The following is a 26947-nucleotide window of genomic DNA, read 5'->3' on the forward strand; positions in this document are numbered from 1 at the left end:
CCGCCCAGCCCTCCCCGAGCACGCAGTGGGGCAGATACCTGATTCGGTCGCTCGTCCCACTGTAGCCCCAGCGGCTCTCGACTTGCTGGAATCTGTTGATGCAGCACTCCTTCCCCCGGAGGCAGCATCTTGGTCGATCAATGTAGTCAACTCGAGGTTTAGGATTGACCGTAAAATGAAGAAAGAGATTTACCACTTCACGATCTGACAAAATTCCAGACTGAGCAGGACCTGTAGAGACAAAAATATAAACCTCTGAAAAAGCACCCTGAGTTCAATTTCTAACTCGGTCATATTCCACTTAATAATGCGAACTCAAATCTTGACAATGTAAAGCAACAGTGAGGTAGACAGATCTTAGCATGTATAATTTTAGCATCTATTTAATATGTTTTTGTAACTCCATTTGAGGTTAACCTAATAAAATATAAGTGTTAAAATCATTAATAAATCAAAGCTTAGGTAAAAGCTGGTTTTTCTATCCACGCACCTAGTCTTGACTACAACAGAGTTTTGTTCACCAGGAACAGGAGAGTCATTCCCTACGCTGGGAAAATGCTGACAACAGCAGCCAGAGCCATTATTACTTCTCATTTTCCTACCTAGTACCTGTCGGAGGTTATGATTCAAACAATGGAATGTATTTAGAGGTGGAAACAGATAAGATAGCTTTCTTTCTGGGGTTTAGAAATTAGCAGAGGCCCTGACCAGTTGGCTCAGTGAATATAGCATTGGTCCGACGTGCAGACATCCCAGGTTCAATCCCCTGTCAAGATACACAGAAGAAGCAACCATCTGCTTCTCTTCCCCTCCCTCTTCCCCTTCTCTCCGTCTTCCCCTCTCGCAGCCAGTTCAGTTGGCTCGAGTATCAGCCCTGGGTGCTATAGCTTGGTTGGTCCGAGCATCAGCCCCAGATGGGGGTTGTCGGGTGGATCCCTATGGGGCACATGTAGTAGTCTGGGGCGCATGTGGTAGTCTATCTCCCCTCCTCTCACTTTAAAAAAAAAAAAGAAAGAAATCAGCTGAGGGAAGGAGCTAAAACCAGAAGAGCCATGGAAGCAACATATGTGTCCTGTAGTTTCCCCATTCACTGTTTCTGAAGTCGGAAAAATTCCAAACAGCTTTCATTTATTCAAGAACAAAGGCAGTTTCTCATAAAATGGCCAGGAGACCCCACCTAAGGCTGGTTAAAAACAATCTCAATAAGAGATTGCAAAATGAAATTAAAAATTTTAAAACTGCAAAATTAAAATTGATTAAACTGCAAACTTGGTTTACGAAGCCATAAATTCACATTTTCATGAAAAACCCTAAAGTTTAAACAGTACTTAGTATTATTCCTAAGGAACTAACAATATAAAAACAGGATGCCATAAGACTATAATAAAATTTCCTTTGTTAAAAAAACATGATCATGAAAAACATTCTCAGCTATGCACCAGATACCCACCTAAAGACAGCAATCAGACACACACTCCAGTAAACGGAGGGGTGAATTCAAAGCTGCCAAGGGAGTCAGACAATGCTCCCACAGAAAGGGCATAACAGAGAAATAAGACCAACATTTTGTGCCCTACGTCTGTTATTTGCTGACTCCTAACCTATGCACAAGCAAAAGGAAACTGAGACCAAGAAACCAAGCAAAAAGGAGCTGCTAAGAGACTCAAGAGTTAAATAGAAATTATAGCTGTTTTACAAGCATTTTAAACAGGGCAAAACATGTAACTACTCTCAGGTTTAATTCTAAACCATAAAATATATACTTTTTTTTTTTTTTTCATTTTTCTGAAGCTGGAAACGGGGAGAGACAGTCAGACAGACTCCCGCATGCACCCGACCAGGATCCACCCGGCACGCCCACCATGGGGCGACACTCTGCCCACCAGGGGGCGATGCTCTGCCCATCCTGGGCATCGCCATGTTGCGACCAGAGCCACTCTAGCGCCTGAGGCAGAGGCCACAGAGCCATCCCCAGCGCCCGGGCCATCTTTGCTCCAGTGGAGCCTTGGCTGCGGGAGGGGAAGAGAGAGACAGAGAGGAAAGCGCGGCGGAGGGGTGGAGAAGCAAATGGGCGCTTCTCCTGTGTGCCCTGGCCGGGAATCGAACCCGGGTCCTCCGCACGCTAGGCCGACGCTCTACCGCTGAGCCAACCGGCCAGGGCCTTAAAATATATACTTTTAATGTATTTGTAAATGCATGTAAATTTTATTTTTATTTAAGATTTTATCATTTTTAGAGAGAGGAGAGAGGAAAAAAGAGAGAGAACGGGGGAGGAGCAGGAAGCATCAACTCCCATATGTGCCTTGACCAGGCAAGCCCAGGGTTTCAAACTGGCAACCTCAGCATTCCAGGTTGACATTTTATCCACTGCGCCACCACAGGTCAGGCTAATGCATATAAATTTTAAAATATATAACCTATAATATTATCTTGAAGGGCTATTAGAATAAATAAAATTATACGCGTCAACACTCACACATGTATCACACCATTAGAAGAGTGACTAGCCCTCAGCAAGTAGCAGCTTCCTTTCCTCTCGCACAGGGAGACTGGATGACTGACCATTAGAACAGTTCCAAATAGATTCTGGTCAAGTTCTAATCTTACCTGCTGCAAACTCCTCAATGGTCATCAGGGGGAACCGGATCAAAGACAGTGCTTTCCCCAGAACTTTCTGTTTGTTCCCAAAAGTCATAGGCAATTGTTGTCTTTGACATTCTGCTTCTGCCCAACGTACAATAGCTGCAAAAAGTCGGCTTTCTCTAATACTAAGTGTGTCTCTTTCCAGAACTGCGCAGAGTGTGTCTACAGGTAAAATACAAAAATAAATTAGAAATATCTTGCTCTTTAACAAAACAATACTGACAAACTTGCTTTTATTTCAAACCTCAATAAAAAATAGATTAGATACTTAAAATGATAGACTATATACTTTATTTTTTAAAAATGTTATTCTGCGCCCTGGCCGGTTGGCTCAGTGGTAGAGTGTCAGCCCAGCGTGTGGAAGTCCTGGGTTCGATTCCTGGTCAGGGCACACAGGAGAGACGACCATCTCCTTCTCTACCTCTCTTCCTCTCTCTCTTCCCCTCCCACAGCTATGGCTTGATTGACTTGAGTGCAAGGGCCCCAGGCCCTGAGGACGGCTCTGTGGAGTCTCCACCTCAGGCACTAAAAATAGCTTGGTTTCGAGCATGACCCAGATGGGAGTCACTGGGTGGATCCTAGTTGGGCACATGTGGAAGTCTGTCACTGTATCTCCTCTACTCTCACTTAAAAAATATAATTAAAATAAAATAAAATAAAAATGCTATTCTGCAATGGTCTACGTATTTGTAGGCGAACCAAGTATTTGTACCCTGTAACCTGCCCTACCTTTCCTTCCTCCACATACACATCTTCACGTGACTCCACTTCCCTCTACTGCCCTCCCCTCTTCCTTATCCGAACATTCATTATCAGAATCTCCTCTGTCTAGATTTTCCTCACACTACTCCAATTTGAGGTGACCTCTTCATGTTTTGGATTTACATGGTAATTATTTTCTATATATCTACTTCAGAAAAGACAAAAATCCTATTTTGTCATATGCCATCTCTTCTATTAATGTCTTACATTTTAACTTTCTCCTATTTCTTCCTTGATTCTCCAACTAGATGATAGTTTCCTTAAGAAAAATTCTATCTTACCTTTCTTTCTATTTCTTTTCTTTCTTTTTTATTTACAGGACCCTCACACAACTGTGCAGTCAATGAGTATTTATTTGATTTGATAGCTTTTAAAAGGCAATGAGGTAGTTAAGACTTTTAGGAATGTCTTACAAAACAAAGAAAGCAAAAGACTTAGAACATCTGGGAAAAAACTCTAATTTAGAAATAACTCGTCCACCAAGGCTGACCCATAGGCCTGACTGTACTTACAGGTCAAGCTCATTTCGAGTGCCCGTACCTATGTCAATGTCAGTGAACCCCTCTGCACTTATCGCGTCCATCGTGCTTTTGTCTATTGTGTCCAGACAGAGGCTAGCGAGCTGAGGTTCATCAAAGAGTCGAGCCTAAACACAGAAAAAGACAATTATTTTTTTCCCAGTTATTTTACCTTCAGGCTGTGTACACTAAAAATTAGTATTATAAACAGTTATAAGTGCTAATTATGTAAAAACATCTACTGAAAATATAGTTATAACATTTATATATTCTTAAACCTTTTCATTCCACAATCAGAAATGAGAAGCTGAAAGTACAAACATCCTGCTGAGATAACAAAATTCACATCACGCCAGTCGCATAATTTTATTTTGTGCATTTATCTGTCCCACCCTAAAGGCCGGTCCGTGAAAATATTTTCTGACATTAAACCAGTCTGTGGCCCAAAAAAGTTTGGGGACCACTGACCTAGAGCAAGTTGACCCCTAGCACTGCGGATGGCTCCATGGAGCCTCTCCCCTCTGGTGCTAAAAATAGCTCAGTTGCTGAGCAACTGCCATAGATGAATAGAAAATCACCCATAAAGGGCTTTCAATCGGGGTACATGCGGAAGTCTGTCTCCCCTCCTCTCACTTAAAAAAAAAGGAAAAATAATAATAATAATAATAATATCAATTGTCAAGCATGTCAGTACAAATAGATCACACACACACACTCCATTTTCTGTTTTGATTGATGAGAGAGAATAAGGCACAGAATTTTAGAGCATGAAAGATCTGGGAACCTAACCAAAAAAAAGGCCTGATGACAGAACAGCAAATAAATTCACGTGATTTTATGAGGGAATATTATACAACAGTGAGAATAAAAATCTACAACTACTCACAACAATATGAATGAATCTCACAGACTTAATGATAAGCAAAAGAAGCCATAATACATACTGAGCAAAACCTGAGAATGAATCCAGCAAAGCTAATCCAGGCTTTAAGAAGTCAGTCAAGCTTATATGTGTTTTATCAGGACACATGTTATAATTTTTTTATAAGTTAAAAAGCTGTAGGGACAAGGAGTGGAATCTAAACTCAAAACAGATTTTAAAACCAGCCCTGGCCGGTTGGCTTAGCGGTAAAGTGTCGGCCCGGCGTGTGGAAGTTTTGGGTTCAATTTCTAACCAGGGCACACAGAAGAAGCACCCCTCTGCTTCTCCACCCCTCCCCCTCTCCTTCCTCTCTGTCTCTCTCTTCCTCTCCCGCAGCCAATGCTCCATTGGAGCAAAGCTGGCCTGGGCGTTGAGGATGGCTCCATGGCCTCTGCCTCGGGCACTAAAATGGCTCTGGTTGCAAAGAGCACCGGCCCAGATGGGCAGAGCATCGCCCCCTGGTGGGCTTGCTGGGTGGATCCTGGTCAGGCACATGCGGGAATCTGTCTCTTTACATCCCTACTTCTCACTTCAGAAAATAAAAAAAATTAAAAAAAATATTTTTAAATAAATAAATAAAAGACCGTGACACTGAAAACGAAGATGTGAGGATAAGTAGGCCACCCTTCCATTCTGGCCTAGTGTCAGCGATCTAACAGTACGGGCAGATACCAAATGCTCAAGAGGTATTCATGCTGGGTCGTGAAGAAACCTGCTGAGAATACAGCCAATTAGTAAACCACATCCTACATGACACTATTATTTGGTGCAGCTAAAGACTCTTCATTTAAAGTAAATCCTTTTCAAGGGATTTAATAACTCAGATGCTACTGAACAAATAATAAACATCCTTAAACTAAAAAGTTATCTGCATTCGCATGATCAGGTGGTGACACAGTGGATAGAGCGTCGGACTGGGATGTAGAGGGCCCAGGTTCGAGACCCTGAGGTCATCAGCTTGAGCGCAGGCTCATCTGGTTTGAGCAAAGCTCACTAGCTTGGACCCAAGGTCGCTGGCTCGAGCAAGGGGTTACTCGGTCTGCTGAAGGCCCGTGGTCAAGGCACATACGAGAAAGCAATCAATGAATAACTAAGGTGTTGCAACGTGCAACGAAAAACTAATAATTGATGCTTTTCATCTCTCCATTCCTGTCTGTCTGTCCCTGTCTATCCCTCTCTCTGACTCTCTCTCTCTCTGTCTCTGTAAAGAAAAATAAATAAATAAATTTTAGCCCTAAGTTGAAATACAAAATCTGTATAATAGAATAATGATGTATATATGCATATATAAGTGGGTTAATTTCTGCCTTATGAAACCTAGAGGATTGCATAATGACCAAAATAAGTAATGCATTAGCAAATAAGCTATGGGCCCTGGCTGGTTGGCTCAGTGGTAGAGCATCAGTGGTGGGGCATCAGTCGCACATGTGGAAGTCCCAGGTTCGTTTCCTGGTCAGGGCACATAGGAGAAGCAACCATTTGCTTCTGCCCACCCCTCCCTCTCCCCCTCTCCCCCTCTCTCCCTCTCTCTCTCATTCCTCTTCTCCCGCAGCCATGGTTCAAACAATTTGGCCCCGGGAGCTGAGGATGGCTCCATGGCCTTGCCTCAAGCGCTGAAATAGCTCAGTTGCCAAGCAACAGAGCAGCAACCCCAGATGGGCCGAGTATCGCCCTGTGGGGGCCTTGCCAGGTGGATCCTAGTTGGGGCACATGCAGGGGGAGTCTGTCTCTGCCTCCCTGCCTACTACCTCTCATTTAATTAAAAAGAAAATAGGCCATGTATATTTTATATGTATATATATATGCATGTGTATGTGCATGTGTATGTGCGTGTGCATGTGTGTGTGTGTTTTCCGGTGACTGAACCATTTGAGAATTACATACATCATAACCTTAAATACTTCAGTGTATATTTTCTAAGAATAAGGATATTCTCTTATTAGTGCTAACTTTGTAAATTTTTAAATAACAATACAATATTTTTATATACTATCTGTATTGTTTTGTCAATTGAGCCAATAATTTTGTTTTGTTTTTTTTGTTTTTTTGTGAGAGACAGAGACAGAAACAGGAAGTTAGAGAGATGAGAAGCATCAGCTCGTAGTTGCACTTTAGTTGGTTCACTGATTGATTCTCATACATGCCCTGACGGGACAAAGGGGGGCTCCAGCTTAGCCAGTGACCCCTTGATCAAGCCAGAGACCTTTGGACTCAAGCTAGCAACCATGGGGCCATGTCTATGATCCCACAATCAAGCCAGCAACCTCGGGGTTTCAAACCTGGGACCTCAGTGTCCCAGGTTGATGCTCTATCCACTGTGCCACCACAGGTCAGGCCCAATAATGTTTCTTTTTTTTTTTTTTTGTATCTCTCTGAAGCTGGAAACGGGGAGAGACAGTCAGACAGACTCCCGCATGCGCCCGACCAGGATCCACCCGGCATGCCCACCAGGGGCGATGCTCTGCCCCTCCAGGGCGTCACTCTGCCGCGACCAGAGCCACTCTAGCGCCTGGGGCAGAGGCCAAGGAGCCATCCCCAGCGCCCGGGCCATCCTTGCTCCAATGGAGCCTTGGCTGCGGGAGGGGAAGAGAGAGACAGAGAGGAAGGAGGGGGGGAGGGGGGAGAAGCAAATGGGCACTTCTCCTATGTGCCCTGGCCAAGAATCGAACCCGGGTCCCCGCACGCCAGGCCGACGCTCTACCGCTGAGCCAACTGGCCAGGGCCCCAATAATGTTTCTTATAACACCTTTCCTCCTAGCATAGGATCATGTCTAGGATCATGGTTCATGTATTTTTAAAATATGAAAAATAGTCCATTTTTAACAAGTGAAACTAATACAAGCAAATATTTTAAATGACCAACTCAACCAAATTTTTAGGGTTTGTGCCTCTAGGAAAAATAATTTTTTGTAAAAATTACTTTGTATTCAGAGTCACTCAGATTATACAGGCAATATCAAGTCTCCTATGAAAGCTACTGCTACTACTTAAGTCTGGCATTCTCTCAGATAAAATATCACTATGATTGTATCACTTCATGAGTGTTTTTCCCTGTGTAAACCAGGCTGGCTCAGTATACTGGCCCTTTGTGTTACAGTGGAGCTGGATCTTCTCCAGAAAATGAACAGGCTCCGTTCAAATGACTCACTTGGCAGGAACAAGAAGTTCACATGACAGTTTGTTGGCTAATTCACATGACCCTGCCAATGAAAAACTTGTTGTAATGTCGGACTTTCAGGCTAACAAGGCACTGAAAAGTTTCCTTTTTGTCTTATGGCAATCTTTGTTAAACCTTGCTACTCAAAGAATGGTCCAGAAACCGGTTAGAAATGCAGACTCGCCTGTACAGTGGATAAGGCGTCGATCTGGAATGCTGAGGTTGCTGGTTCAAAACCCCAGGCTTGCCCGGTCAAGGCACATGCAAGAAACAACTACTATGAGTTGATGCTTCCTACTCCTTCCCCACCACCTCTCTCTGTCTCTGCTCTCTCTAAAATAATAAATAAAACCTTAAAAAAAAAGAAATGCTGACTCTCAGGCCCCACTTCTGACCTACTGAACTAGCAAGTGTATTTTAATTGTCAAAGCTTAACTTACTGGTTTCTGAGTTTTATGACTGAACTTTTAAAATAAAGTGACCATCTCTACACATAATAAAACCCCTTGGACAATAAAGAATCTTATAAATATCAAGTTCTTTTTTTTCTTTCTTTTTTAAGTGAGAGGAGGGGAAACAGACAGACTCTTGCATCTGGCAACCCGCATCTGGGGCAGATGCTTAAATCAACCCAGCTATCCTTAGCACCTGCAGCCTACACTCCAAACAACCGAGCCACTGGCTGCAGGAAAGGAAGGGAAGAGGAAAGAAGCAGATGGTCGCTTCTCCTGTGTGCCCTGACCGGGGATCGAACCTGGCACGTCCATATGTTAAGCTGACGGTCTATTCACTGAGTCAACCAGCCAAGGCAAAATATCAACATCTTTATTACATCTTCATCACAAGTTCGAAAGTGGAAAAATGCAAGAAAATCAGCTATTAGTTATATAACCTTGGTCAAGTTATTTCACATCTCTGTGCCTCAACTGCCTCATCTATAAAATGGGAACAATGAGAAAAACTTTTACCTCAAATATTTATACCTCCTAAAGTTCTTATGAAGAAAATTAATACATGTGAAGTACTTAGAATGGTGCCTGACACAGTGATCACTCAGTTTGTGCTGCTGTTATGATTAGCAATACCATCGTACCTTAAGAACTACTAGGCCTGACCTGTGGTGGTGCAGTGGATAGTGTCGACTTGGAATGTTCAGGTCGCCAGTTTGAAACCCCAGGCTTGCCTGGTCAAGGAAGGCACATATGAGAAACAACTACTATGAGTTGATGCTTCCCACTCCTCCCTACGCCCCCCCTAAAATCAATAAATAAAATCTTTAAAAAGAAAAAAAGAACTATTGATTTAAGGTTAGAACTTCAGTTTTACCATTTGCTGTCTAATGTTAGACATTTATCTCTCTAAGCTTCCATTTCTTCACCTTTAAAATGGGGATAATAACAGGCAACAATATAACTAACAGCTGTAATTAGGAGTAAAGGTGATAATAGGAACAAAGGGACTAGTAGCTTGGTGTCTGGCACACTCTATACACAGATATGGAGTTCTGTGATTATGTCCAAGAAGAGGTGATAGCAGCACGTTCTTTGTTCTGCAAATACAAATACTTCTTGACAGAAGATTTTTTAAAAGGTGGCATTGGACATTTTCTATAGGCGGGATGGACATAGAACCAGGAAATACACACTCCAGACTCCAGCCCCACTTAACCTGTTGTGAGGTTTTTGGCATGTAATTCATTAGACCAAGTTTTAGTTTTTCCATTTGGAAAATGAGAAAGTTGAGCTAGGGAAAATTGTGATTATTTACAGTAATAATTTTTGGTGGGATTATATATTGGCAGCTTAGTCTCCCCCCCCCCCCCCCATTTTAACTTGCTTACTTCTGTAAAGACTGTATCTCCAAATAAGGTTACATTCTATGGGGACTAGAATTTCAACACTTGGCTTTTGGGGGACACAACTGAACCTATAACATGTGGTTAGAAGCTAGCTTAGAATTTTTAAAACAATTCACACAAGGGTATTATAACATTACCTATAAAAAAAAACCCAGCAATTTATTTCTAAAGTATGAAGCTCGGCCTGACCTGTGGTGGCGCAGTGGATAAAGTGTCAACCTGGAAACACTGAGGTTGCCGGTTCGAAACCCTGGGCTTGCCTGGTCAAGGCACATATGGGAGTTGATGTTTCCAGCTCCTCCCCACTTCTCTGTCTCTCCTCTCTCTCTCTCTCTCTCTATTTCCCTCTCTCTCTCCTCTCTAAAATGAATAAAAAAATAAAAATTGAAAAAAAAAAGTATGAAGCTCGGATTGCAGGCATCTAACAAATGTTAAATAGTGTGTGTTAAGGACTAGTTAATGTTCCACAGATGTGCTCAATTTGTAAAAATTCATCAGACTGTATACTTACAATATGTGCACTTTCTGTATGCATCCTGTACTTAGTGGAAACTTTTAAATGCCAGAGAAAAAATATTTCATATAAGCTTTAAATTTTAAGCCCCAAGGAGGGGGTCAGGAAGCTTACGAGTACAAGTCCAAAGACCGTAAATCTTGGAACTTTTGACACTAGAAATTTTCAATAGTTATTTTGGATCCAACAAAAATTGAGAACAAATGTCCAGAAGGCTTCATGCTACCAGTCTCTCAATCCCAGCTGGAAGGATGCTGAACCGAAACCCCAACTCCAGTCCTAAGAAGCTATATAACTTTGAGTCAAAGCACCCTACTCATCGTAAGACTTCAGTTTCTTTAGCTCTATGACACTGTATTAACTCTAATTGCTTTTTGGTCCTGGCCAGGTAGTTCAGTTGGTTAGAGCCTCATACCTGTACACCAACATTAAAGGTTCAATCCCTGGTCAGGGCACAAGACAGGAGTCAATTAATGAAAGCAAAAATAAGTGGAACAAATTGATCTCTCTCTCTTCTCTAAAATCAATTAAAAACTTAACTCTGATTGCTTTTCCTTTTCTGTTGTTTTTTTGTATTTGTTCTGTTTTTAGCAAGACAGAGAGAGATGGACAGACAGGGACGGACAGACAGGAAGGGAGATGAGAAGCATCAATTCTTCATTGTGGCACCTTACTTGTTCATTGACTGCTTTCTCATATGTGCTGTGACCAGGGAGCTACAGCAGAGCGAGTGACCCTTGGCTCAGGCCAGCGACCTTGGGCTCAAGCCAGCGACCTTTGGGCTCAAGCCAGCAAACTTGGGGTTATGTCTATGATCCCACACTCAAGCCGGCAACCGCATGCTCAAGCTGGATGAGTCCAAACTCAAGCCGGTAACCTTGGGGTTTCAAACCTGGGTACTCAGCATCCCAGGCCAAAGCTCTATAAACTGAGTCAATGCCTGGTCAAGCTCTAATTGCTTTTCTAATCAAAAAATCATATAAATCTGATATATTTCTCTGAATGGTATTATAAGAATAATTACATTTACTTTAAAATAATGATCTAGAACTAATTCTCCAGGAAATATTAAATACTCATAGTTACACTCAATTTTTCAAGCTATGACGGTATATGCCTTAGGTAGAGTGACTTACCTGAGTAAGTAACATGAAGGCATTATCTGCCCTAAGATGTTTGGTGAGAAATTCCACACAATGTGCTTCCAAAGCTGGGACTGCATATTTCTTAGCAGTATAAAGAGTGGTCATAACTGTTTCTGGGCCAATCTGAACTTCATCTGAATACAGAAATCTGGAAAGCAATGGGAAATTGCAGAGATGGTCAGTAACGTTTTAGATAAGCAATCCATCAATGTTAAACCTCTGAGAAATAGTTTTAAAAGATAACAAGCAAAGTAAAAACCTGAACATGCATCAGACTTTACAGGGCAACTAGGCACCTGCCCTCAAATCACCTCTTTTTATTCCTTCCCAATCCATAGAGGCAAGTGGTCTCCTCATTTTACAAAGGAAGCTGAAGTGAAGATCCTGAGACAGACTCACATCTCTATGCCTTTTTTTTTTTTTTTAATAGGTTGAGTAGACAGATGAACTCTTTTTTATTTTATTTTATTTATTCATTTTAGAGAGGAGAGAGAGAGAGAGAGAGAGACAGCGGGGAGGAGCTGGAAGCATCAACTCCCATATGTGCCTTGACCAGGCAAGCCCAGGGTTTCGAACCGGCGACCTCAGCATTTCCAGGTCGATGCTTTATCCACTGCGCCACCACAGGTCAGGCTCTCTATGCCTTTTTATTTATTTATTTATTTTTTGTTTTGAGAAAGGCAGGCAGAGAGAGAGTCTGGAACATCAAACTGCTCCTCTATATGCCCTGGCTGGGGAGTCGAACCAGCAACTTCCATGCTCTGGGACAATGCTCCAACCAACCAAGCTATCTGATCAGGATTTTTTTTTTTTTTTTTAAAAGACAGAGAGAGGAGGAGGAGGAAGGAGAATAAGGGGAAGGGAAGTATCTAGTTGTAGTTTCACTTAGTCATGCATTCATTGGTTGCTTTCCATGTGTGCCCCTGACTGGGGATCGAACCCGCAAACTTGTTGTTTAGGGATGATGCTCTTAACTGACTGAGCTAACCAGCCAGGGCTCTAAGCCAAATCTTCAGAGGCCTTTTAACACCCCATTAGCAGCTTTGGATGACAGTGGTTCACTTATCTCTCCTTCTTTAAAGGATGTTCACTTGAACAACTAAATCTAGAGAGCTGAAGTTCACATATCTAAATGCCAAAACATTCGTTTCCAAATAATGGTGTTTTCTTATTCTGAGCATCTTTTAACCTTTCGTTATCCCAGAACTAGCATTATGACCAAGACTAGAGTCTTGGGGCTTTAGAGGAATAAAACAATTTAATAATATCTTAAATGTCATCCCATGTTGCTATGTGTTTTTGGATAGAAGCTGTCCCCAGGTTATGAATGAGATAGGTTCTGTAGGTTTGAAATGTTTAAGTATCTCTCACAGAAAGGTAAAGATAAATACTATGTTAAGACAAACATCTGTCTAAGTTGTATTAATAGGTAAATGTACCTGTTCTAACTTACATATAATTTCAACTTAAGAACAAACCTACAGGACCTATCTCGTTCATAACCCGAGGACTGCCTGTATTTAGATCCAATTTTCTCTCAAAATACTATCAGACCAATACTGCCTTCCTTCCAGTTGGCTGCTTCTAACGTCTAGGGCACTAGATAACTGCAGACAAAGCATAGATCCTCAATGAAGACCTGCATGGCTCCTGCTGAAAGATATCTGAGGTTTTGCATTTTAAAAAAATGTTTAGGCCCTGCCCAGTGGCGCAGTGGATAGAGCGTCAGCCTAGTGTATGGACATCCCAGGTTCAATTCTCAGTCAGGGCACACAGCAGAAGTGACCACCTGCTTCTCCACCCCTCCCTCTTTTCCCTCACTCTCTCTTTCCCTCCCACAGCCTTGGCTCAATTGGTTTAAGCACACTGGCCCCAGGCACTGAGGATAGCTCAGTTGGTCTGAGAACAACAGCCTCAGGTATTAAAATAGCTCAGTATTGGAGCTTGGCCACAGATAGGGTTGCCAGGTGAATCCCGGTTGGGGCACATGCGGGAGTCTGCCTCACTATCTCCCATCCTCTCACCTTAAAAAAATATATATTTTTAATTTGACATGTTGACATTGTTTCAAGTGTCCCACTCTGTGGTTCTGAGTTTTAACTTTCAGCCTTTCTGTGTATCCTGAAAGCCCCAAGCTTACTGCCCAATTCTCAGCTACCCTAGAAGAGCTGAGGGTGCTGGAGGAGAATGGCATTCACAAGTTTTTCACTGCAGTGATACTAAAGACAGAACACTTACTATACTTACACTCTCTGAACCCAACTCATAAAATAAGTGTTTAAGAAAACCCACCAACTTCTTTCAGAGCGGTCCATTACAGTGAATGAGTGAGGAAAGTTAAGTTCTATTTCAGGTCCCTATCCCTACCCTTCAATTTCCTCTTCTTTTATTCCTGCGGCCATAATCACCCCCCAAGAAAAAACCCTCACCTGTTACATCCCGACTTCTCACCCTAACCAAATGCTGACATTTCTCTGACATCACTATCCTTATAATGACCTCAAGCGGAGGCTGCTCAGTCTCATGCTCCCCTATATCTCAAGTTCAAAAGTGAAGTGGGCTGTTTTTCAGGATTACACTGTTTCTAAAATTTCCTTTAAGGGACTCAAGTCAGCCATCCTATCACTATCATAACACTCACCCTTAACATTACGTGCTGCACTATGTGGTGAAGGCAGGGAATTAAAAACCAAGTAAGGTACGGTCATCCATAGTCAGGAGTGGGAGCGTGAATAAAAAGAGAAAATTTGCTCTGGCCGGTTGGCTCAGCAGTAGAGCGTCGGCCTGGTGTGTATAAGTCCCTGGTTCGATTCCTGGCCAGGGCAGACAGGAGAAGCGCCCATCTGCTTCTCTACCATTCCCCTTCTCCTTTCTGTTTTTCTCTTCCCCTCCCATAGCCAAGGCTCCATTGGAGCAAAGTTGGCCCGGGCACTGAGGATTGCTCCATGGCCTCCGCTTCAGACGCTAGAATAGCTCCCATTACAAAGGAGGAACGGCCCAGATGGACAGAGCATCGCCCTCTGGTGGGTGTGCCCGGTGGATCCTGGTCGGGCACATGCGGGAGTCTGTATGTTTGCCTCCCTGCTTCTCACTTCAGAAAAATTAAAAACAAAAACAAAAACCATGACAGATGCCAATTCATTCAGTTCTCTCACAAGGACAGCAGTTGTTGTTTCCTGCATTTTACAGATGGGGGAACAGAAGCTGAGGAAACACAGCTCTCTACATTAACACCCCATTTCTGGGCATCTGTTTCCAGACCTACCAGGTCAAGCAGGAGAGGCTGTTTTAACCTGATTGGACTAAGAAGAGATGGCTCCTGATTGAGTTTGTTCATCACTTGCTACATGGTTTTATTTTTTTTATAAATTTTTATTAATGTTAATGGGATGACATTAATAAATCAGGGTACATATATTCAAAGAAAACATGTCTAGGTTATCTTGTCATTAAATTATGTTGCATACCCCTCGCCCAGAGTCAGATTGTCCTCCATCACCCTCTATCTAGTTTTCTCTGTGCCCCTCCCCCTCCCCCTAACTCTCTCCCTCCCCCCACCCCTGGTAACCACCACACTCTTGTCCATGTCTCTTAGTCTCGTTTTTATGTTCCACCAATGTATGGAATCATGTAGTTCTTGTTTTTTTCTGATTTACTTATTTCACTCCGTATAATGTTATCAAGATCCCACCATTTTGCTGTAAATGATCTGATGTCATCATTTCTTATGGCTGAGTAGTATTCCATAGTGTATATGTGCCACATCTTCTTTATCCAGTATTCTATTGAAGGGCTTTTTGGTTGTTTCCATGTCTTGGCCACTGTGAACAGTGCTACTTGCTACATGGTTTTAAACAAGTGATTTTCATTGTGCTTCTCTCTGAACAGAGAATACGTGTCAACTTCATAATGCTCTGGTAAGGACTAATATAAATTAAAATACACATAATATTCTAAATAGTGCCTGACAAAGACTTGGCCTCAGCAGTGTTTGGTACTTATTTTATACTGCTTCATTTTCTTATTTTATTTTTTACAATTTTATTTATTGATTTTAGAGAGGAGAGAGAAAGAGGGGGGGGGGAAGCAGCAAGCCCAGGGTTTTGAACAGGCGACCTCAGCATTCCAGGTCAACACTTTATCTACTGCGCCACCACAGTTCAGGCTATATGGCCTCATTTTTTATCTCCACTCTTTTCCTCTCTAGCCCTTCTGTTTTTATCCCCAGCAATCATGTTTACATTTCTAAGAATTCTTGCTTCTGTCTTGATCATTCCACTTTTTTTCCCTCCACTGTGTCGTCTGTTTTATATGGATGCAAAATGTTCTCAGGTCTTCAAGACGATATGAACCAATTTTAAAAGTTCCTAGAATTAGCCCTGGCCGGTTGGCTCAGCGGTAGAGAGTCGGCCTGGCGTGCGGGGGACCCGGGTTCGATTCCCGGCCAGGGCACATAGGAGAAGCGCCCATTTACTTCTCCACTCCCACCCCCCTCCTTCCTCTCTGTCTCTCTCTTCCCCTCCCGCAGCCAAGGCTCCATTGGAGCAAAGATGGCCCGGGCGCTGGGGATGGCTCCTTGGCCTCTGCCCCAGGCGCTAGAGTGGCTCTGGTCGCCGCAGAGCGATGCCCTGGAGGGGCAGAGCATCGCCCCCTGGTGGGCGTGCCGAGTGGATCCAAGTCGGGCGCATGCGGGAGTCTGTCTGTCTGTCTCTCCCCATTTCCAGCTTCAGAAAAATACAAAAATTAAAAAAAAAATTAAAAAAAAAAAAAAAGTTCCTAGAATTACCTGTCCCCTGAATTACCTATTTTCCTGAAGATAAGCAGTTCTTGGTCTTTGTCATTCATGTTCTGATTTTCCGTTTATGTCAAATGATCGTCTCTGGTAGTTGGTATGTTTTCTTTGCTTTTGTATAACTAGGTCTGTTTTCCAGCTAAAAGCATCTCCAAAGTGGAAAGGTTAGCTGGGAGCTCTGTGTATGTAGAAGGCTTCTCACTGGCACCTTGCATTAGAGGGGGACACCCTCCCCCCACCCCAGCATTACTCTGAAATCTCTAAGCCATACCAGCATCCTCCTAGCTATATCCCCAGGCAGTTTGTCAGTTTCAAAGAGAAGCTGTCCCAAAGTCCCCAGAAGTTAGTCTGCAAGAGCTGGCTGAAGGATGGTTTAAATCAGGCTTAAATGAATCTCCCTGTTATAGCCCCACCTTCTCATCTTCACCCTCCTCACTTCCAACTCGCAGCCGAGAACCTCACTGGGTTTCTGCCAGGGAAAGCAGTTCCCACTTCCACTGCGTCTTCTGGATTCTGGATGCATCCACGTTTCTTCATCATCCTTGTTGCCTTCCAACCCCTCTTCCTTTCTTCTCTCCATTATGATGAACTTACTTATTCTCTTTTATAATTTCTCTCTCTTTTTTTTTAAAGATTTATTTTCTTTTTTTTTTAACTTTTTTTTTAATTTTTACTTTATTCATTTTTTAGAGAGGAGAGAGACAGAGGAGAGAGAGACAGAGAGAGAGAAGGGGGGAGGAGCTAGAAGCATCAACTCCCATATGTGCCTTGACCAGGCAAGCCCAGGGTTTCGAACCGGCGACCTCAGCATTTCCAGGTCGACGCTTTATCCACTGCGCCACCACAGGTCAGGCAATTTCTCTCTTTTTTTTAAGGTAGAGGAGGGGAGATAGTGAGGCAGACTCCCACATACACCCAGAATCCACCCAGCAACCCAACCTGGAGTCAATGCTGAAACGCCAAGCCATGTTTAGTGCCTCAAAGCAACTGTACTCCAAGGGAGCGATCCTCAGTGCCGGGGGCCACATTTGAACCAATAGAGCCACAGGCTGTAGGAGGGGAATATGGAAAAAAGCAGGAGAAAGGGGGGAGAAGCACATGGTTGCTTCTCCTGTGTGCCAATCAGGCAGGACCAGTTGATGATGTCCATACACTGGGCTGACACTCGATCCACTGAGCCACTGGCCAGGGCCTCTTTTGTATTTCTTTGCAGTCACTTTAATTGGGAGAACAGAGGCTAACACCATGCTCAGGCCCCTTCTTGAACTAGAAACCTATCAAGTTTTTGTCTTAAGGGCAAGGCAGAAAGAAATCTTTACATCTGCCTTAAACTTTTTCAGACAAAAATGCCTAGTTATATAATATAGAGAAACACGGAGCCTTCATTATCACTTGCTTTTGTACCTGAGTTCACTGAAACGCGTAAGCAAACAAATTCCACAAGCAGCTCTAACGGGAGACTCTGACAGGGAGAAACTGGAAAAGCTTCCTAGAGGGATTTCTACGTGTGTCCAGGAATGAGAGAGAATTGTGTTTTAGACTATTCTATGTGGGACACCTCCACCCCATTCAAACTACTTTTATTAAATTACCTTTGGCTGGTCCTGTGTAACTCCCTTTAACCACCAGATTGCGGCAAGAGGAACAACGTACCAGTCTGGGACCTAAACCCTGAGATACCTGGAAGTTCCTGCTTTTGTGCCCTCAGAGCCACGAGCTGCTATTCAAGAAGCTAAGCTAGCCTGACCTGTGGTGGCACAGTGGATAAAGTGTCGACCTGTAATGCTGAGGTCACCGGTTCAAAACCAGAGAATTGTTCAGTCAAGAGGTATATGAGAAGCAACTACTGTGAGTTGATGCTTCCCGCTCCTCCCACCCCCCACTCTTTCTCACTCTCCTCTCTCTAAAATCAATAAATAAATTCTTGGCCCTGGCAGGTTGGCTCAGTGGTAGAGCGTCGGCCTGGTGTGCGGAAGTCCTGGGTTCGATTCCCGGCCAGGGCACACAGGAGAGGCGCACATCTGCTTCTCCACCCCTCCCCCTCTCCTTCCTCTCTGTCTCTCTCTTCCCCTCCTGCAGCCGAGGCTCCATTAGAGCAAAAGATGGCCCGGGCACTGGGGATGGCTCCTTGGCCTCTGCCCCAGGCGCTAGAGTGGCTCTGGTTGCGACAGAGCGACGCCCCGGATGGGCAGAGCGTCGCCCCCTGGTGGGCGTGCCGGGTGGATCCCGATCAGGCGCATGCGAGAGTCTGTCTGACTGCCTCCTCGTTTCCAGCTTCAGAAAAATACAATAAATAAATAAATAAATTCTTTTTAAAGAGTCAAAAGTCAAGCTACCCAGCTGGAAAGATCAGCGGCAAAAGCCATGCAGAGAGGGGGAAAAGCTCAGCCGATCTGAGTCAGACTTCCAGAGGACTCCAGCCCCAATGGCGGTCTGACAGCACTGCGTGGGAGACCTGAAGGAGAGGCGTCCAGCTGACCTCAGTCAACCCACACATCTGAGACAAAACAAAACGAGTTTAAGCTGCTAAGTGTTGGGAGTGGTTTGCCCTACAGCAACAGATCCAAAACTTGTCATGAGAGATCAGATGAGGCAGTGTACTATTCTGCCTGCAGGTGGAATTAAGTAATTTTCACAGGAAAAGTAAAGCCTGAAGTGTATTTGAAGTGTAGTAATTAAGTGTGGCACTCTTCCAGACAGAAACTGGGAAGTACAAAAGCAAGGAGGCCCTAGAAGATAGGCGTTAAAATAAGAGAAAGGCCTCCCATACTTAGAGCTCAGGGACTGAGTAGATGGAGAGGAAAGGGAAGAAACAGATCAAATCATAAGGACTGTGTACCTGCCTAAGTGTTTAAACTGCATCCTAAAGGCAATAATAAGTTACTGAAAGATTCAGGGGAACCATATGATAATATCTGGATACTAGAGAGATAACTGTTAACAGTATGAAGAACAAGGAGAGTCAAGTCTAAAAGCAGTGTTACAAGCAATGCTGAAAAAAATTAAGAGAAGGGGGTAGAACCATACTGATTGGTCCAAAAAGGATGAGAAATGAGTGGATCAAACTCGAACCAAACTACAGCCTGGAGCCAATCCCACTTCATTCAATCCCCAAGTGACCCGCTGAGCAAGACTATATGATTTTTTTAAGCCCCTGAGTTTTGGGATGCTTTGTAGAATCACTGAGGCAAAGCTGACTAATATAGGGCATAATAAGTGTGCCTGGCCTTGGCCAGTTGGCTCAGTGGTAGAGCATCAGTCAGCCTGGCGTGTAGATGTCCCAAGTTCAATTCCCCATCAGGGCACACAGGATAAGCAACCACCTGCTTCTCCGACCCTCCCATCCCCCTTCTCTCTCTCTCTTCCCTGCAGCCATGGTTTGAGCTCATAGGCACTCTGCTGAAGATGAATCCGGAGAGCCTTTGCCACAGGCACTAAAAATGGCTCGAGTTGCGAGCATGGCCCCAGATGGCCAGAACATCACCTAGTAGGGGGCTTGCAGGGATCCCAGTCTGGGCGCATGCAGGAGATCTTCCCTCCTTTCACTTGGAAAAGAAGAAAAAAAAAGTGTGCCTATCTCAAACATTGTTCTAAAATCGCAGTGAATTCATATGAGGTGCTTAGGAAGAGTAAGTGGCACAGAGCAAGCACTCACTAAATGTCATGTATTTTTATTATTGACATGTTCATCTGCATGAGCACCCGACATGTGCATGTCCAGTTAGATACAGGGTTGCAGAACTGAGTAGAAGTCTGGCCATATAGCAGGGCGGTATGTGATGCCGCTGAAGAAAGGAGGAAGACAGCTGAAGACAAGATCGTGAGGAGTAGTTTTCCCATGTCTCCTCCTAGCCACCACTGCATCCTTCTGTCCCTTTTTGCAAAAAAAACTTCTTTGCAAGGATTATGTATCTAAATATCAACAGTTTCTCACCTCCCCTTTTCTCCCCCAACCCACTCTGCTGTTTGCTGTCACCACTCTGGCCAGGGTTATCAACAGCCTCCATTTTGTCAAAACCAACAATCAAGTCAAGTCAATGTCTTCATTTCACCCAACTCTCAGCAGCATTTAACATAGTTGCCAATTTCTTTACTGGAACACTTGATTGAACGTGGAATACCACACTCCTTGCTTTCCCTTCTGGTTCTGCTGACAGCTGCCCCTCGGTCTCATGTTGTTTCCTCCCCCTGCTACATCTCTACCGCCTGGAGATCTAGGGCTCCCCCGTGCCTTTTCTCTTCACAATCTACGTCCCCCCCCTTCCCTAGGTCATCTCATTTGTTCTAACGGTTTCAATACCATTCACTCTCTTTTTTCTTTTAATTTTTATTTATTGATTTTTTCTTAGAGAGAATGGAGAAAGAGAGAGAGAGAGAGAAAGAGAAAGAGTGGAGGGGAGAAGCGGGAAGTATTAACTCGTAGTTATTGCTTCCTGTAAGCTCCTTAACAGGGCAAGCCCAGGGATTCGAACGGGCAACCTTAGCATTCCACCAGGTCGACGCTTTATCCACTGCACCACCACAGGTCAGGCACCATTCACTCTTAACTTTCAAATTTATGTTCAGGAAGAAGCTCTTCCCTAAACTCCAGGTTCATATTTCTGTCTATCTCATATCCCTCCTTGGATGTCTTAGAAAGCTTCTTGGTTCTACCTTCAAAATAGATGCAGCATTTGACCACATCTCATCACACCCCTCTCTACCACCCTGGTACAGTCCACCATCATTTCTTGCCTGAACTACTGCCCAAGCTAAGCCTCTTGATTCAGCTTCCCGCTGACCATTTCATAGCCTCCACAGTCTAATTTCACCTCCAAACAGCTGCCAGAATGAATTTCTAAAAATGCGAATCAGGATCAGTCCCACTCAAAGCTTCCCCCCCCCACACACCAGATGAAACTTAAAGTCCTTCCACAGGCTCTGTGCCCTGCATGGTCCTGTCCAGCCTAGTTTTCTTTTTTTTAATCTTTTTTACCTCATCTTCTACCACTTTCTCTTTTATTTACTCTGCTCAAATCACACTGTTTTGCACTTGCAGCTCCTCTAACAGGAGAAATTTGGGGCCTTGAGCTTGCTTTTCCTGCTTGGAAAGCTCCTTCCCACATGGCTTGGTCATTTTTTCTTCACAACACTCACTTATCAGTACTTGGTATTTGTCTTTGTTTCTCTTTAGGAGCTTACACGCTCCATGAGGGCAGGAACTTTATCTTTTCTTTCTTTTTTTAAAATTTCATTTATCAATTTGAGAAGAGAGAAAGGAAGAGAGAGACAGAAACATCAATCTGTTTCTTGTACGTGCCCTGACCAGGAATCGAATTGGCAACCTCTGCCTATTGGAACAATGCTCCAACCAGGCTACCTGGCCAGGGCAGGGACTTTTTTTGGGTTTTTTGATCCAATATCTAAAGTAGTGACTGTCACAGGGGAGGCACACAATATTTCCCAAGCAAACAAGTGAGGAACATGACTTAAAGGTCAGGCAGAGCAAAATGAGCAGTTTCTTAAAGTGCTTCAAACTCAAGTTCAAAAATCAAACTCAAGTTCAAAAGTTTTGAACATTAACTAATTCAAGCTGTAGACATAATAAAAGTATGCCCAAGCTAACCTGCATCCCCACCTCAGGAAGAGCTAACTATGAAACATTCTCCTTTCATAGTCATAGTTAAGTCGAGCATCAGTTTTCACAGCCAGCCAAGACCTAAGTTAAAAAACCAGTCCAGGCCCTGGCCGGTTGACTCAGTGGTAGAGCGTCGGTCTGGCGTGCGGAAGTCCCGGGTTCGATTCCCGGCCAGGGCACACAGGAGAAGCACCCATCTGCTTCTTCACCCCTCCCCCTCTCCTTCCTCTCTGTCTCTCTCTTCCCCTCCCGCAGCCAAGGCTCCACTGGAGCAAAGATGGCTGGGGATGGCTCCTCGGCCTCTGCCCCAGGCGCTAGAGTGGCTCTGGTTGCAACAGAGCGACGCCTCGGAGAGGCAGAGCATCGCCCCCTGGTGGGCAGAGCGTCCCCTGGTGGGCGTGCCAGGTGGATCCCGGTCGGGTGCATGCGGGAGTCTGTCTGACTGTCTCTCCCCATTTCTAGCTTCAGAAAAATACAAAAAAAAAAAAAAAAGATATACTACAGTTTACTTATCCATTCTCTTGTTGATGGACATCTGGTCTGTTTTATGGTTTTTGGCTATTATGAGTGAAGCTTCTATGAACATTTTTGTAAAGGACTTTATGTAGATTTTTTCCCTTTCTTTGGGTAAATACTTAGGAATGAAATTGCTAATGTGTCCTGTAACTTAAAAATTGAATTTAGCTATTGAGAAAAATTATTTTTAATCATACTTATCACTAGACTACATTTCATTTTTATTTTATGCCTTCCATTTTCATCTGCTACTATCCTAGGCCAGGTGATCATACTTCATTTCTACATTACATAGTTTAGTTGGTTATCTTGTTTCTAGCTGCTCCTCGCTTCATGCAGCACAAAGATAAAAAATGAAAACACTAGGTTTTGACACTTTACTACCTTGTTCAAAAATCTCCAATGGTTTTCTGTTGCCTACTGTGGTTTAAAAAGGCTTTTTAAATCTGTCTCCACCTGGCCTAAGTAATTTTTTAAAGGAAAAAGCTATCCAACAATATTTTTATATCAGTACTTAGGGCAAGTATTAACAATGCTCTCAAGGGCCCACCTCCAAACATATTTTAAGAAGGGAGGACAGTATCTATAAATTTAACAGGCACTCTAGGAGATTACAGTGCTGGTAGACCAACACATCTTTTAAAAATACTTCTAGGGCCTGACCTGTGGTGGCGCAGTGGATAAAGCATCGATCTGGAAATGCTGAGGTCGCCGGTTCGAAACCCTGGGCTTGCCTGGTCAAGGCACATATGGGAATTGATGCTTCCAGCTCCTCTCTCTCTGTCTCTCTCTCCTCTCTCTCTCTCCTCTCTAAAATGAATAAATAAAATAAAAAAATTTAAAAATGTGAATTTCTTAAAAAATAAAATAAAATACTTCTAGGCCCTGGCCGATTGGCTCAGTGGTAGAGCATTGGCCAGAGTGTAGAAGTCCAGGGGTTCAATTCCCGGTCAGAGCATCGGTTTCACCACACCTCTCCACCTCCCCTCTCTCTGCGCCCCTCCCTCTCTCTCTCTCTCTCTCTCTCTCACACACACACACACACACACACACACACACACACCTCTCTCTCTCTCTCTCTCTCTCTCTCTCTCTCTCCTGCAGCTATGGCTCAAATGAGCAAGTTGGCCTCAGGCACTGAGGATGGTTAAATGGCCTTACCTCAGGTGCTAAAACAGATCGGTTGCTCGGTTGCCAAGCAACGGAGCCACAGTTCAAGATAGGCAGAGCATTGCCTGGTAGGGGGCTTGACCGGTGTGTATCCCAGTCGGGGAGTATGAGGGAGTCTGTCTCTGCCTCCCTGGCTCTTACTTGATAAAGTAAAAAAAAAATTTTTTTAAATACTTCTAGTCCAGCCCTGGCCAGATGGCTTAGTTGGTTAGAGCTTCATCCTGAAGTGCAGAGGTTACTGGTTCAATTCCCCATCAGGACACATACAGAACATATAGAAACAAATCTATGTTTCTGTCTTTGTGTGTGTGTGTGTGTGTGTGTGTGTGTGTGTGTCTGTCTGTCTCCACCTCTCCCCTTCTTCTCTAAGATTAATAAATTTAAAAAGTTAAAAAAAATACTAGTTCAGAAAATCTAAACTCCTCAATTTCAAAAACCAAAATGACCTAGATCCTGGCTTTTGAGTTTTTCTTCTTGTTATAAATGTAACTGAACTAAATTACAAAAACACAAAAAAGAAAAAGAGAAGGTAATATCACATCTTACCACTCCAACACAACTTTGGTTAGCATTTTGATATGTGTCCTTCTAGCCCTACCTCTACATATACTTGCTACTTTTGTTCTCAGTTTAAATCAGTGCAGAATTTCAAACACCATTATATATACATCCTTTCCACATTAATGTTATTACCTAGTCTTCAAAAGTATACTTATGAGCTGTACTAGTTTCATCAGATGGATCTATTATTATCTAACCACTTCCTCCAGTTGACACCTCACTATTATAAACAATCCTGCTGTAAATATTTTCATACAGAACACTGTTTTCAGCACTTGAATACTTCCTACCTAGGGAAAATAATCTACAGTGTCAAACTTTTACCATCGCCTTTGTCCAGAGGGCTCCTCCAATGTTGTAGTTTAAGAATTTGAAGGTTTATTGGGAAGCTGGGTAAAAATGGTGAAGGGATTAAGAAGTACAAACTGGTAGTTACAAAATTGTCATGGGGATATAAAGTAAAGCGTAGGAAATACAATCAATAACATGTAATAACTATATTTAGTGTCTGGTGGGGTACCAGACTTATCCAGAGATTGCTTTGTAAATTATGTAATTGTTATCTAATCCCTAGGCGCGGTACACCTGAAACTAATATATTAAATGTCAACTGTAATTGAAAAATTAAATAAAAAATTTTTAAATAACAAAATTAAAATGTGGGGGTTTAAGAAGTACTTCACTTCTAATTTGCACTTCTTTAATTACTAGTGAGGTAAAACAGTCTTTATTAATTAGTCGTATTTTTTCTTTCCCATTTATGTGAAGTTCGTATTCAATTTCCTGTTGATCTTCCCGATTGAGCTGTGGACTATCCATCTGTTCTACTGGGCTCCCTGTTTTTGGACCCTGCTACTTTCATGACAACACACTTGACTCAGGCAGCTAAAACCAGCTCGGTATAATGAGACTCAAATGGTCTTGGACGTGAGTTGGCTCTGCTACCTCCGGGAAGTTACTTGCCATTTCTGAACCTCATTCCCCTTTGTAAACTTGTAGAAAACATTCCCTCCACATCCCAAAATGGACTATTGTCAATAAAAGATAATAATGCCTCCCTTCCATTCAGTAAAATTACTAACCTCAAGCAATCAAAATGCAAAACACTGAGGGCGGGAGTCGTTTTCAAGTCCACGTGACCTCGTCTGCGGACAGGCAAGGCAAGTGAAGCCAGCTATTTCGGCATTCACTCTCCTGGGACCCGACGGCGAACGCTTAACGCTAATGAAAAAGGGCCTGAGTTTCTGAAGACAAAATGGCCATGCCGTCAAGGTCCGACAAGACTTTCAACCAGTCCCCTCCCCACAACCAAAACATAGAAATTGGCAAACGGGCCACCGGGACAGCCCGCTGTTGTAACGTGAAGTGGGCGCCTTTCAACGGCTGGGCCGGAGGGCTGGACGCGGCCACCACTGGCCCCGACCCCGCCGACGGATCTGACGTCGCCCTCCTCGAGCGCCGCCGCCGAGGCGGGCGAGCGGGCGGGCGGCGCCGGCCAAGGTCACAGCCCCGGGCCGCTCACCTCAGCAGCGCCAGGAAGGCGGCGGGCTCCACGTCGGGCAGCTCGATCTCGGCGGACGTGGTGGCCATGCCGCCGTTGAACATGGCGTCGAAGACGGCGCTGCCGGCCGCCAGCACGAAGCGGTGCGCGGGGATCCGCTGCGGGCCCCCGGCGGCGGCGGCGGCGGCGGCGCGGCCCTTGCCCAGCACGAAGCGCACATCGCTCAGCAGCTCCGAGTTGAAAAGGAAGGCGAAGCGCTCCTTCAGCGACGCCTTGGTCGCCTGCCAGTTGTAGAGCGGCTCCCGCTGCAAGGGGAGCAGGGACCCCAGAGAGGACGGCGGAGGTGGCGGCCCCGCAGCGCCCGCCTCCGCCTCCGGCCCCGGGTCCTGCTCGCCCGCATCGGCCGGCCCGAGCGAGGCCATCCTCCCACGGTGCGGCTGCTCGGGCTACGGAGAGCGCGCCCGGCGCCCTGCAGCCATCTCGGAACCGCCCCCCTGCCCCGCCCCCGGGCCTTCCGGGAAAGGCGCTTCCGGAAACCGCGCGTCCCCGCCAGCCGGGCGCGGGCGCGCGCGCGGCCAGGCCCAACCCTGGGTGCCGCCGCCCATCTGGGGCTACCGCGGCTCTCGCCTCTTCCTGCACTTGAGCACCCCTCGTCACCAGCTCCAGCGTCCCCCATGTACCTAGGGCAGGTCCCTGGGCTGTCCCTCAAGGAGTTTCTCACCTGGAAGCGAGGGGTCGGAGGGCAAGGCCGAGAGAGCCAATGGGAGGGGAGGCACGGGCCTCAGCCCACCCCTGCATCATCCAACTGATCTGTAACCTAGCGCCTTCCCTTTTCCTCTTTCTTGCTCTCTTTTGTTCTGTTTTTAACTACCATGTGGCCTCGGGGACACTTCTTTTTGTTTAATGTTTTATAATCCATTACCAAAAACTAACCATATTTTAAATCGCAGAGAAACCCTAAATGTATCCAAACAAAAATAAGTTCAGGGCACTTGACTGGCCTAGCCACCGAGATCTAACAGACACAGCACCCTCTTCAGCAGCACCAGCAAGACCACGGGGACATTCTCCAGGGTAGAGAATGTCTCTACGGGGGACATGTTAGGGCACAAATGGAAGAATCAATAGGTTTTAAAAGATAAAATATTATGCAAACTACAGTATCTTCTCTGAGCACAACGGGTGAGGTTAGAAATCAATTAAAGAAAAGAGAAACTGGGAAATCCACGAACTTGTGGAAACTGGATAACACTTTTAAGTAACCAATAGAT

The 26947-nt window shown here is 44.4% G+C and overlaps 1 protein-coding gene across 3 annotated transcripts in view; it reads right to left on the reverse strand.

The window, feature by feature from the left end:
* Positions 1 to 26190, reverse strand: part of BTBD1 (BTB domain containing 1) — a 41581-nt gene extending 15391 nt beyond the window's left edge. The window contains exons 1-6 of one of the 3 annotated variants that reach the window (XM_066354774.1): positions 25698 to 26189; positions 11511 to 11667; positions 9096 to 9185; positions 3946 to 4051; positions 2608 to 2805; positions 39 to 231 (exon numbers count right to left, since the gene is read on the reverse strand). In XM_066354774.1, the coding sequence (XP_066210871.1) occupies positions 39 to 231; positions 2608 to 2805; positions 3946 to 4051; positions 9096 to 9185; positions 11511 to 11667; positions 25698 to 26098 (1145 nt within the window). In that variant the 5' untranslated portion in view covers positions 26099 to 26189. Of the gene's footprint in view, positions 1 to 38; positions 232 to 2607; positions 2806 to 3945; positions 4052 to 9095; positions 9186 to 11510; positions 11668 to 25697 lie in introns of all 3 variants that reach the window. The other 2 variants (XM_066354776.1, XM_066354775.1) reach the window with 2 other exon arrangements.
* Positions 26191 to 26947: the final 757 nt, after the last annotated feature.

Source organism: Saccopteryx leptura, chromosome 13 (assembly GCF_036850995.1).
Source record: "Saccopteryx leptura isolate mSacLep1 chromosome 13, mSacLep1_pri_phased_curated, whole genome shotgun sequence".
NCBI classification, from domain to species: Eukaryota; Metazoa; Chordata; class Mammalia; order Chiroptera; family Emballonuridae; genus Saccopteryx; species Saccopteryx leptura.